The sequence below is a fragment of the Pristis pectinata genome, chromosome 23 (genome assembly GCF_009764475.1).
Source record: "Pristis pectinata isolate sPriPec2 chromosome 23, sPriPec2.1.pri, whole genome shotgun sequence".
Lineage (NCBI taxonomy): Eukaryota > Metazoa > Chordata > Chondrichthyes > Rhinopristiformes > Pristidae > Pristis > Pristis pectinata.
In genome coordinates this window covers 17,476,869-17,490,142 of record NC_067427.1, presented here as the reverse complement: position 1 = coordinate 17,490,142, position 13,274 = coordinate 17,476,869, and the positions used below count along the sequence as shown (strand labels likewise).

The 13,274-nt window shown below is 37.5% G+C and overlaps 1 protein-coding gene across 10 annotated transcripts in view; it reads right to left on the bottom strand.

The window, feature by feature from the left end:
• Nucleotides 1–13,274, bottom strand: part of sptan1 (spectrin alpha, non-erythrocytic 1) — an 87,739-nt gene that overhangs the window by 26,885 nt on the left and 47,580 nt on the right. For 7 of the 10 annotated variants that reach the window (XM_052037161.1, XM_052037163.1, XM_052037164.1 and 4 more), the window contains 12 exons: nucleotides 11,952–11,999; nucleotides 10,811–10,902; nucleotides 10,485–10,629; nucleotides 9,456–9,637; nucleotides 8,674–8,773; nucleotides 7,641–7,838; nucleotides 6,356–6,502; nucleotides 4,810–4,913; nucleotides 3,683–3,845; nucleotides 3,265–3,279; nucleotides 2,412–2,543; nucleotides 1,382–1,519 (listed from right to left, as the gene is read on the bottom strand). In XM_052037161.1, the coding sequence (XP_051893121.1) occupies nucleotides 1,382–1,519; nucleotides 2,412–2,543; nucleotides 3,265–3,279; nucleotides 3,683–3,845; nucleotides 4,810–4,913; nucleotides 6,356–6,502; nucleotides 7,641–7,838; nucleotides 8,674–8,773; nucleotides 9,456–9,637; nucleotides 10,485–10,629; nucleotides 10,811–10,902; nucleotides 11,952–11,999 (1,464 nt within the window). The remainder of the gene's footprint in view (nucleotides 1–1,381; nucleotides 1,520–2,411; nucleotides 2,544–3,264; nucleotides 3,280–3,682; nucleotides 3,846–4,809; nucleotides 4,914–6,355; nucleotides 6,503–7,640; nucleotides 7,839–8,673; nucleotides 8,774–9,455; nucleotides 9,638–10,484; nucleotides 10,630–10,810; nucleotides 10,903–11,951; nucleotides 12,000–13,274) is intronic. The other 3 variants (XM_052037159.1, XM_052037167.1, XM_052037165.1) reach the window with 2 other exon arrangements.

The following is a 13,274-nucleotide window of genomic DNA, read 5'->3' as shown; positions in this document are numbered from 1 at the left end:
TTTGACTCGGTGCCAAGATTTTAATAAAATGGCATAAACATCTCAAGCGACAGTTTCAAGGATGTTAACAAAATAAATTCTAATAGAACAGGTGCATATTAAAAGCAACACAAAGCTAAACAATCATTCACAAATTCAATAATGAAGGACATTCACACAGTAATGGATTCCCAGCTAACCAGTTATAGGATTTCAGGTTTAAGTGCATGTTCAATTAATTGTGGCTGAACACAATTCATTTGATTTCATCCCTTAAGAACCTTTCACATTATAGGCTAGATCTAGAACACACAGTAAATTTTGGATATTAGTTTCAAATTTTATTACCAATTTTCCTATAAATCAGCATCTAATAGGAAGAATACACGAAAAAATGACAAAAGTGCAACATTATGTCATGTCATTACCTATTAATGTCACAATGCATGGAAGTACATAGGTAGCTATATGTGCAAAACAATCTTGACATGACAAAAGATCATCCCATCATGACATCAACAAATGTATGTTCCCAAGTTGTACTGCTCTCTTTATCTGCCTGGGCTTACATTAGTCACAGTTGGGCCAGCTACAAGTACTAAGACCCATGTAAATATTCCTGTATGCTGGTCTAAAACAAAACAGGTGTTTACACGATCAACCATAAGGAGAATAGGACCGAGGTTCTCAGTGGCAGAAATACAATACAGGCCTGGAACTCTGGCTCTCAACTCAGAGCACAGCATTAAACTTTTGTCAAGCTGCATACACATTTTTTAAAAACTGCTTTGACTGGATAAGAAACCTGTGTTTTGGTAATGAAGCCATTGAAATCTTTTTCATGACAACATACAGGACAAAAAGGAGTGGCATTCAATGTGCCTGTGTTCTTATGCAGATTCTAAGTCAACAAAAACACGAGGGCAGCTAGCATTATTACTTTAACCCTGGATTTCCAGTCAGGGATGCAGTATTTGCTCTTAAATACTTTCCACTGTTCCCTGACACAAACTGTCTAACATGGAAACGATGTTGAGACCTGGAATTTTCTTTCTCCCCACCCAAACTGTAACTGAAGTGTGGAACTCTGTCCTATATGGGATAATTTTTTTTAAAAAATCGATCCCTTGTGCCAATCCCGCCTTGCTGCAAATGTCTTCCCACCACTAGATGCCAGGCCGAATGTGCTACAAGACCCTCCATGGCCAACTGTATCCCCAAAACACCCGAGCCTTGATTCTCCATCCCCAAGTAGATTTGCTATCTTCCGATTCACGTATACTTTGTAAGCAGGATTTTTTTTTAAAGAAACGGATAATTGCAGTCACGAGCAAAGCCAATGAAATGAAATTCTCCACCAATATTTTAAAAATATGGACCATTAGTGAGTAAATTCACTTACCTCAGACAGCCAAAAGTCAAAGTCTTTGATTCCAGTGTTGAAATTCTGCTGTTTATTGGCCTCTTTCAGCTTCTGACTTTTTTCTGCTGATTTCTGCACCAAATCCCCCCATTGATTACCCAGAGTTTCCAAACGGGCCTAGTAGACAGGAAGGCATTCAACCAGTTTAAGTCAGTCATTAGGTAGTCCTGCCACAGTGAATAAACTCAATATGCTGACAATACATGGTGTGAGTTAGACTTCACTAAGTATCCCCATCTAGTCTACATAACTATCCATATATACACAATGAACAACAATCTGAAGACAAGACTTTCTAATGGACAGTTGCTAGTTCAAGGTAAAAGTATTTTCATACTAGAGGGTGTTTTCATGTGAGATTCCACCACCCCCTCCCCCCAACTTCATTCCTAGCAAACAACAGCACAGGTTGTAGAATTCATGTTACCCTTCATAAGTATTTTCCCATATCATTAAAAGGTTTACGTACAACTAGCTCAGTACATAAAATTTTGAGGTAAGATGCCCGAATACTTATTGCATTATCTACTGGCAACAATGGAATCCAACAAGGTAACGACGAACATTCTAAAGTTCAGAACCTGGAATAGGCCACCTTAGGTATACCGGCAGATTTAGAATATAATGAATCAAACAAATTGCTTTGATTCTCCTTTGATCCCTTTGCTAATGTTTTCCATCGTAGCAACTAAAAGGTGCTGCACATTAAAAATACCTCAAAGTGTGAAGACCACCCACTTCAGGATGCAGTGGCAGATACTGAAAGAACACCAGGCACCATACTTTAGATTGCTGTTGCTTTAAGATAGTGTTATGAAACGTGATAGAATGTTAAGTATAAGTCTGTCTTTTGCAGGAGAATTAGAAATTCTGCTTTTCTCCCACTCCCACTAAACTCTTCATTCTCAAGCAATTGAATGGTAATTACATTTATTACGCAGCAAGTAATAATGTACAAGTCTAAGTTAGTTCTGGTGTCTCTGGAGTTTCAATTAAATTCTGCAATTACCTGGACAGCGTCTTCACTACCAGCACAAGCCCCTCGGTCAATCAGTGATTTTCCCATGTCAATGACTCCACGGATTCGGTCGGCATTGGCATGAAGCTCTGCTTCAAATGCTTGATGCTTCTGGTGTTTGCTCTGTGGAAGAGTAACGCAACACTCACTACACAAGAAGCAAGGGTTCAAAGATTCGTTCTGAGGCCTTTCATCACACCATCTACTACAGAAGTACTTTGTAGCTTTAAACTGGTGCGACAGTCTGGAAGGACATTAAAATTGTTTCTTCCCTTGGAATTTCACAGTCTTCCTGCTTTGTAATTACAGTGCACATCACACACGTTAGAATTTTGAATTATTTTCGCAATTTGCAAAGGCCAAATGTTGGATCAGATGTTAACAATGCTGTTACCTGGTTTTATTGCCAAAGTTCAACTTTTACCTCAAAAACAAGGTAAACCCATCATTGCAAGTCATAAGGTCTCAGAAGAAATCACAATTAGGAAAGAAATAGGGTGAAACACTGACAAAGACCACACACTAAACATAATCAATCAACAGTTCCCAGCAACAAGGACATTCAATTGACTGAATTTCTTTAGTGTTAATTTAAAACTGAACGCCAAATGCTTGAAACAGGCAGCAGAATTACCTGTTATACCAAAGACACATGAAAGGATATCATTGCCAAAAGCAACAACAATACTACAGATGTGTCAATTTAAAAACTCACAAGACACTCAGTAAAGCTGCAAGCAGTAAATGAAAAAGGTTATGTTTATAAAACACAATCTAACAAATTTAGATATGTACTTAAGACAAGACATAAACCTGAGTTAGACAAAAGCCACTAATCACTTACCAGCAGTTTGGAAAGCTAAAAACAGATTAAGAAAAAAGATTACATCAATATTGAATGGTTAAAGAATTAGCTCAATTTAAATTTCTGTTCATGTAACACAAACAAGCCAAAAGGCCTTCAGTTTAAAAGATTCATCGCAGACAGGTAGGTCAGAGATCAGTGCTCAGAGCAGATAGAGCTTTCAAGTATTAAGTGTATTAAGATGGGAAGGTATTGGGTAGAGGCCAAGAAGTTTTCCTACAAAGTAGTCGGGAAGTGACAGATAATCCAGACAGCTCTTGTGCATCTCTTAGTTGCTCCTTTGGCACAGCTATACCAAACATGTCTAAACAAGTAGCTTGTCCTCTTAGCAGGGAATACCAAGCTATAAAGCTTAGGGTTTAGGAGGAAGCGAAACCAACATTTTAAAGTTACTTACCTGAATGTTAGTGGGATCTTTGTAAGATTCATCAGTTGCAGTCTGAAGCTTCTCGCTGATCCAGGCCTCAATTTCATCTACATCCCGGCTAAATTGTTGAAGGGTCTGCGATTCCCCAAGCTTTGATCTTTTCTCAATCATCTGAGCTTTCAGGCGGCGCCACCTATCAAGACATTTTAACAATTAGGGAAAAAGGCATAAAAATCCTCACATAGAGAAAACTGGTTCAAGTTTATACAGATTTCTTTGTTTCTAAACTGAGAATAAGCAATAATGGTGTCCTGGTGCCTATTTGTGGAAAAAAAAACTAGCATGCAAGTATAGCAAGTGATTAAAGAATTTTATTATTTGTGAGGGGAATGGAATACAAATGTAGGGAGGTTATGCTTCAGTTATCTGGGGAATTGACTAGACCACATCTGTGTACATTATTTATTTCCTTATTTTAAGGATATAAATGCACAGGAACCAGTTCAAAGGTTTACTAGACTGATGCATGCAAAGGGCAGGGTGACTTATGATGAAAGATTGGACAAATTGGATCTGAGGTTATAATCGGAAGCTGGTGGAGCTGTTTCAGGGGCTGAGTGGCAACACCTGCTCCTGATTTGTATCCATGTATGACCTCAGGTGACAGCAGCAAGAAAACAAAGTCATGGATAAAGAATGGAGGTGGAAGTACATTTGGAGACTGTGGGAGCTTATAAGGAGAAAAGCCATTATTGATAACATTCTGCCTTTATTGGGACCAAGCTGTTGAAGCACAGAGATGGACCATTCAAGACCCACTACGTCCTTCAGCATTGTTGATGACCAAGTCGCAAACAAAAAAAGATTGCTTCCTTCAAGAGGAAGCACTATTTGGCTCTGCTATAATTGAAAACCTACCCTCTGTGTGATTCTTGCACTCAGGTTTACCTATGATTTAGCAATACAGACTCTACTGCTGTTAAAGCGCAAGCGTTCATTATAGGCATTATCACAAGCCCACTTGTGATAGTACCAATGTACATTGGAGAAAAAAAGTTTCAAATTGCTTAATTCATTTCTGTAAAAGAACCCAACTTTTTTTTTACTAGAGAAATCCAAAATTGCTTGAATCAAGTTCTCGCACACTAATCACTCACCTATCTAATACCTCATTGCGACGTTTTGAAATATCCCCCTTTGCATAATGTTCAGAACCAATCAGCTGATCAGCAAAGGCTTGCAGTGCTGCAATTTTCTCCTCCTATCCCAAGTAGAGAAAACAAGAATGAGCCAAATTTCTAGCAGTTTTCAACCAGGAACTTCCCCTGATTTACACGTAGCTAGGTACTATTGATCAGAATATGCAGGGTTATCAAAGAATACCATCTCATCACTTATACTTTGGTGGTGAAAATAAGCCACAAGACTTGCATACAATATTGATTTAAAATTGCATTTTCTGGTGACTAACCACAACTTTTTCCCCTTGTAGGCCAAGTGGCCCAAGCATCTTGACTCTATTTCCACTCATTTTCAATGTATTAATTTGTTACATTTGGTAATGTGAGCCAGGTGATTTGAAGAAGGCTATTTTTATGTTCTATGCCTTAGTGACGGTTAAATTTTACATCACAATAGCTAGATCTGATAGTATCTGCAGAACACAATCAACAAGGGTTCATGCTAAATATCTAAGTGGTTCTCATTGAAGATGAGGTGTATTGACAGAATAGTCAAAAGACAAATAGTCCCGACTGAAGATGAATTGTGTTTAATATCCAGTTCTAGCCACTGGGTGTCACTGTATCAATATGAAGACAAATAATCTGTTTCTAGCTGGAAAATCGTTAAAGTGATTGCCAGAACCAGAGAAAAAAAAATCAATAAAACCAATTTTCTAATCCTTAACAAAAGTCTAATTCTTCAGTTTTTAAGTATTCATGCCACTGCATATTGGAATTCTCTTCCCAATCCCTACTTTGCTCTATTACTGTCTCTTCACTTTCAAAAGATCTTTGTTTCAAACACCTTTTGGCACCTCTTCAAACTCACCTACTTTAAGTATCTCTGGATTTTGCTAGATCAATTATTATATGTGTCTACCAGTATATTTTTCTGTTATATAATAACAGAAGTGCAGGAGTAGATTATCTGGCCTTCAAGACCACTCTGCCTGATTTCCTCCTTCAGCTCCATTTCCCTGCTCTATCCCCATATCCCTCAATTCCCTTAACATCCAGAAAATCTGTTTCTGTTTTAAATCAACTCAGCAGCTGAGTCTCCACAGCCTTCTGAAACAGATTTCTAAATATTCATCACTCTCCAAGTAATTTCTCATCCTCATAGCCCATTGTGGCCTACCCCTTATTTTGAGACCATGACTCCTGGTTCTCAACTCTCTAATCAGGGACAAACATCCCCTCTCCTTCCATCTGTTGATGCCATGCAAGACTCAATAATATTACCTCTCACTCATTTAAACTCTGGAGAAAACAGGCAATTCCTGTCTCAGTCTCAAAATCAATGTTGACCAATTCTGAAAATGTAATACTCCCTGCCAATGTGTTTCTGTTCATACATCTTGCTTTGATATAAAGTACTAAGAAGTTTAACCCCTATATTAATTCCAACTTATTAGGCCAAGTAAATGCAGATTAATTAAATAAATGGTCATGATGCAGCAGATTTATTTCCCCAAATTACCTGTACAGTAATGGCTTTATCAAAATCTTCATGTTTCTTGATGAGGGCTTCCACACTGTCCAGGGAATCACCTTTGTCATCACTGGCCAAGAATGCTTCACGTGCTGCCATCCAATTCTCAGCCTGTTCACAGTCACGGTTAAACAACTACCAAGAGGAGAAAAGAACAGTAAGGAAGTGCAACTTTTCACAGAAAGCATAAATATACTCATTCCCACACAGCGAGCTAGGATCAGAGACAGGGTTACAACAGTGGGTCACTAATTTTCCAACCCAAGCTCCCTTCTCAGTTTAGGAGTACAAATCTGATGAATTTACCCAAGAGCACAAGAATATCACAACAACATTTCTGGGGATACAAATTCTCATGTACATACAGTCTTTATTACTTTAATTCTCACAGTACAATGGTTAAAACTAACTATTGCAACAGTGCAGGTCTGAAGCTATTTCCAAATATGTCAAGTACTTACTTCCTGAAATGACTATAGCTTTGCTGGCTTTTGAACATTTACAAAATCTATTAGTTCAATCTGCTGGCAGTAATTAAAGTGCAGAGAATCAAAGACTAGGGGCAAGGTTAGGGTTAGAAAAGCCAAGTTAAGGCGTAAATAGGAAAAATTTAACTCAAGCACCAATAAACTACAAGAGGAGACAATAAAACGATAACTTCAGTAAATACATAGTGTTTGTAACCAGAAAACACAGATCTGAAATTTACTGCATGGAAAGATGGTAGTAGCAGATAAAATAGGAAAAAAACGACTTCCATGCGAACTGAGACCCATATCCTTCACCATACTGGATGACTGTAAAAGAATTTCTGAAGATATTCAAGAAACAAGCTGAGGAATAGCACATTTCATGATTGAACTAACATTTTGTTCTGCTCCCTGATAAAAATTCAAAACCCCAATTTAAATTCCACTTTCTATTCCCCTCATCACAGCTGTCCCATTCATATTATTAAATGACGCATCAACTGAAAACAAAAACAATCTTGAAGAGAAGAATGCAATGACATTCTCCAGCTACTGTACAAACTGATTAACCTTCTCTAACTCAATAATGTCATGGCACAGATTGCACCAGAATTGTAAGTGCAATGAGAAGCAATGCAACTAGTTCTAAATCTACAAGAATCAAAAGACTCACTTTTCTGCCTTGACTAGCAAAATTAACAAATTTCAAATGAGATCTTAGCCATAGTAGCAAAACTCCCTACCACAAGTTTAGTCCATCAACTATAATTTAATTATGTCAAAATATGTTGCAGTTTCATTACCTGCAACTCCAGACACTGATCCAACATCATTCTGCGCTGGATCCAGGCCTTCTCCAAATCTGCACGTTCACGCTCCAGGATATCCAACTTCTCCCTAATTTCAGGGCAAGCATAGTGCCCACGAGCGAGGAGCTGATGTCCAAACTGTTCAAATGCCTGGAATGTGCCTGCCCTAGCATCAATCTCAGTACGATGTTCCTGTAGCACCCCAAGGGTAAGAGAAGTGAGAGAAATAAAACATAGTTAAGAATAGAGATAAATATTACATGTGTAAAATTGTTTCATAGTTTGGATTTCCTCAAGCAGCATTCCTGCTGCACACCAAGAACACACAACATGAAATCACAGATGTCAAGTCTCTGATTTTTTATCCACTAAAATAAAAAGCAGCATAGAAACTCCTAATAAGTGCACTCAGTATCCAATGGGTGCAACGATATGGAACTGCCTTTAAGAAATAAAGGAACAGAAAATCAGAAACATTAGCAAATCATAATGAGATATTTCTCTGAACAGGATTGTTGCAGATCTACCACATAAGAAGTGGTTTGAAAATTGCCAAATATAGGGAAAAGAACAACTCCTATTAAATCTTATTGAACATTCAACAAAGGTTACAAGTATTGCACAGGCATTAACAATATTTCCTCTTATTAGTGTTGAAACCATGATATTAGTGTTTATAAAATTGGTATGATTGATCAAGAACAAATGTAGACACATTTGCAAAACAAAAAGTTAATATTGCTTCCAACATGTCTACGTTGAACAAAAACTCAGAATGGCGAGCATATCACCGATGCAAATCACACATTTTTGAACAGCACAATTTTCATTCAGAACCAGTATCTGGTCAATTTCCATATCTGATTTTTAACCCAATAACATTGCCAATCTCTAGTTAAAGCATTTATCTGTTGGCTAACAAGTGGACATCAAAAGTTACTCTTCTTTTGAGTAATAGAATAAAAATATTTCCAATGACCTTCTACCACAAATTTAGGAAAAGAATCAGTTCAGATTTTTAAATCACCTGGTGTCTCTCCAAAAGGGCTTCTGCTCCTGTTACATCCTTGGCGAGTTCCTCTGAAGATACCAATCCTCGGATTCCATTTATCCAGGACATAAGGTCTCTGTGAAAACAGTAATTCGGTGGATTAACCATAACCTCCAAGGAAATTACACAAACTGAGGTTATATTCTCTTGAATTTAGAAGGTTAAGGCTGATATGATCCAGATTTTCAATAGGGTAGACAGAGAGAAACCAATTTTCATTTGTTGGGGATCTAGCATCAAATAACAGTCGAAAAATTAGACCTATGCATTTCAAGTAACATTTCCACACAAGCTGAAACTCTTGGATGAGACAATGTGATTTCAGTAGACTTTTATTAACCAAAAGAATTTTAAGAGAAATGGGGCAAAGACCGGTATCTTAAGTTGGGTCACACATTAATTATGACCTCACTCAATGGTAGAACAGGTTTGTGGGGCTAAATAGCCTATTCCTGCTGCCAAAATAAAATTATTCTTACTGCTTCGTGGAGACGCAACATTCTGCACTCACACCTTTCCTCCAGAAATAGATGCATACTAAATCCCAGTGCAAGACTATTATTTTCAGTGAGAGTTGATACTTGAGAAACCCCTGACAGCCAATATGTAATCGCTTGGCAGCAGCAAAGGGAGATCTTTAGCATGTTGCAGTTTGGTGCTCCGTTTGTAGTTCCCCCAGACATCTATGCACTGGTAACAAGTAACAAAATAACCCTCAACTTGCACTTTACAGAGAAAGACTAGAGTGACTATATTACCTGAAATCACTCAGGAAACGCTGCAAGTCATGAGAGTCGTTCAATTTTCCTTTACGCTGGTCAGCACGCTCCACCAGATTAGTCCAGGCCTGATTCAGTTCTGTGCACTTTTCTTGGACATCCTCAACTGACTCTGGATGAGACTGAATCAATCGGTTTGCAGTTTCTCCCAGAGAATTCACCTACATTCAACAATTAAGATTTAGTCAGGTAACAAATCCCATAACTAAAGAGAGATTTTGGACTGGCACTCGAAACATCAGGCTACATCACCGCTGTTGTAGGAATTAGAATATACTGATTTTCTCTGAACTTAAAAACAAAATTTAGGTTCAATTCTGGCTTTGGAAAAAGTTGCAGATGAATTAGTACCGCTGTCTTAAGAAGTTACATGGCTATAGTCGAGAAAATGTACCCTATTACCATGCTGCACTTCTGATGATCCTCCTGATTTCACCACATGACATATCTTAATATATCACTTAATTTCTTTCTCTTGGTATACTGAAAAGGGCAATTGGTTTCTTATTGATTTCTGCCCATCTGGTATAGGTTTTATCTTCTGTATTTGATTCACTATTTTATTTTTACAACTTACAGTGCAAATTTCTTTGGCCAATTGATACACCTATTTTTTGTTCTGAAATTAGGTGGTCCTCAGGAAAATGGGGGTGTCATCAACAGAAAAATACTGAAAAGCCATTTCTATATAAATCCTAACTGAACAGCTGGAGAGATCTTAGGCTATGTACAGAAGATGCCAACATGGAATTTATTTGAGTTTAAGTGAGATCATAATTAAATTCATGCAATTTTGAAAGCTTTTAATCTTGCAATGCCAAGACATCTTCAACATGTACGGATAGTTATAAATAGCTCATTTAAGTGCATCCTGGAGGTTTAGGCAATTAAATGCATTTTGCCAAATAAGCCTGCCATTAAGTATGCCAGAAACAAACTATTTTCTGAAAGAATTACAGACTGTGATTTATTTATTTATTTATTTAGCCGACCAAAATTATAGCTCACTTTATCTCCGAGAGCAGCAAGGTCCCGTTCAAATCCCTCATGTTTGCGCTGCAGAGCCTGGACACTTGCTAGGTCATGTCCATAATTATCTGTGTTTAGAGCTTGGTTTTTCTCTTCAATCCATTCCTTGGTTTCATCAGCATCTCTACAAAATAACAATATAAATATTTTAAACTACTATTAATGATTTACCTGCACAGAAATTAACTGTTAAGTCAATCTTACTAAATTAAATTGAATTTTTAAATAGACTTGCAGTTAAAGAAAGAATGCAAATACAACAGAACCCTGCATTTCAATCCTTTTACTCTAACACAGCTACTCACCTGTGGAATCTCTGTACCTCATGTGCACTTCCCAAGATCTGGCTGCGTTCCTCAGCCAGTTGTTGCAGTGACTTCCAGCGTTCATTCAGTTCCTGACAAAAATAGAAAGATACAAATCAACCAAGTCTTCACAGAAATATCACTATAGATTTAATCCTTTCAATAGCTTAAACTATTACATTTTAAACATATAATTCAAGAATCTAGATATAGGTGTTTGAAATTTATTAAAATTCCATTTCTGCTAGATCTTCCACTTCAAATACAGGAACCTTTGCTGTCCTTGCACTGATCATCTTTGGGATTTTCATTTGTTGTAGGAAATGTAAAGGTGAGGGCAAGAAGGTGGCGAGTGGGAATGAGCTGAAGTTTGAGGAAGGTTTCAAGGTATCATGGGACCACAACACAGGAGGGGATGGATGGAAGCTGGTGGGTATAGGCCTTTTAATCTAGAAGCAGGCTTCAACTTGCTGGTTTGGACCTACTTCAGTGACTGAGAGCCCATTCTGTTCATGAGAAGTATATGAAAGTGACGTTAACTGAGCATTGTTGATTAAAGTCTCTGTACATGTCCATTGGCCTCCATTTATCTGCAATGAACACTCAGATCAAATATCCATAAATTCACTGTTTAATGCAAAGTAGTATTTTTGTGTGGGGCAATCAGCTACATCATAAATTCACCTGCGTAGACTGTGTGATAATTTCTAGGATCTGATACTTGTCATAATCCTTTTCATAGAAATGCTCTTACATATTATGCTGAAACATTTTACTTCTCACCATCTCTACCCTTGAAGTACAGCTACTTCTCAATGATGTTGCAAAATTAATACACATGCACAGAAAAAGCACAATTAATGCAAAGGGTTAACTTATGACACTAAGACTCAATTTCACTATTACTCATAGCAATTTGGCTCAGTTGAAATAATTGGCAGACATTCCAAAGCCTTTTGCAATACATGACAGGCTTACTGTGCAATATGGATGAAGTATGAGAAGAGCACAGGTGCAAGTAACCAAAATTACAGTACAACAGTGCACTGTCAACAAATGAACGTAGAACAATGAGAAGCCCAGCACTGCATGTGAAACACAAGAGGTAGTGACAGAAAGCAGAAGATCCACCAGTTCTCACCTTAATGGCATTAAAGTTAGTCACCGTTTGCATCATCAGTCGTGCAGTCTAACCGCAACGATGAATCACAGCAGCGGAAAACCAAACCAATCACGGTCCATCAGTTAGTGAAGAGAAAATGTTAAAATTAGAAATATCCCCATTTCCAACCAACAGAACATGGCATACAAGAGATGAACATCAATTCGTTTAGAACCTCTTTTCTGTGGCCTGCATGAGCCAATGCAGAATGGGAAATGCAGGTTATACCCCACACCATTAACCCATCTATATTGACAATAAACCCTTTCTAGGCCAAAGTCACGATGAATTATGAATCACAAGCACCAGGTTAAAGTAGACATATGTAATGATTAGATGGGAATAACAAAATATGGGAGCTCTTCCACAAATAAAAGCATTTTAATGTTTTGATTTGCAAAGAAAAGTCAACAGTTTTGCCAGTTCCTTAGTCTTAAGTTGGAGGCAAATAGAAGATTCAAGTGTGCTTAAGTTTACTGTACTGCAAGATACTGTGTGGTACTTAGTCACGAAGTGCTCCTTAATTTCTTTCCCTTCTCTCCATATGACATTTAGTTTTGCTGGAAAATGTTCTCACAAAAAAAAACACTCAAGAGTTCATTTTTGTATGTAAAGCTAGACATAGACCAAACTAGCCAAACATTGAGATTATTGGAGCAGAGCTCACTTACACCATGAGATGTTCACTTTACAGTGAAGGTCACTAGGTATTTGTAATGCTACTCCCCTTCTATCCAGAATAAAATTAAAGACACTTCAACTGAACGAAGGGAAAAAAAAGGACAAAGAGGTCTCTCAAACCTAATGAAGCAACATTAATTTGTTCCTTAGATTTAAGTATCACTGTAACAGCAAAATATTCCTGGGAGATTAACAAAAGTGTATGCAAGGCAGAGAACAAAAAGAGGCCATTAAGCCCAACTAATCCAGGGTCCACACATGCCACCTCCCACCCCTCTTCATGTGAACGTATCAGCATAACCAACTATTCCTTTTTTCCTCTTATTGATCTCGCTTCACCTTAAATGGATCTCTAATATTTATCACAACCACTTCCTGTAGCAGTACTTAAAACTTTCAAATCTGTAGAGCAGGCCACATATCAACATCCAAGATGAAAAAAAATTGTGTTGAAAGGACAAAAGCAATTATTTATAAAAATTGGATTATGTGCTTCTGTGAACAGGATTGTGTTATAACAGAAATGAGAAAGCAATAGGTAAAATTATGAGTAAGCAGTCATTGAAAATCTAGGTTTTTAACTAAAGAAACAGTAGTTTGTAGTCATGACTGAAAGAATTA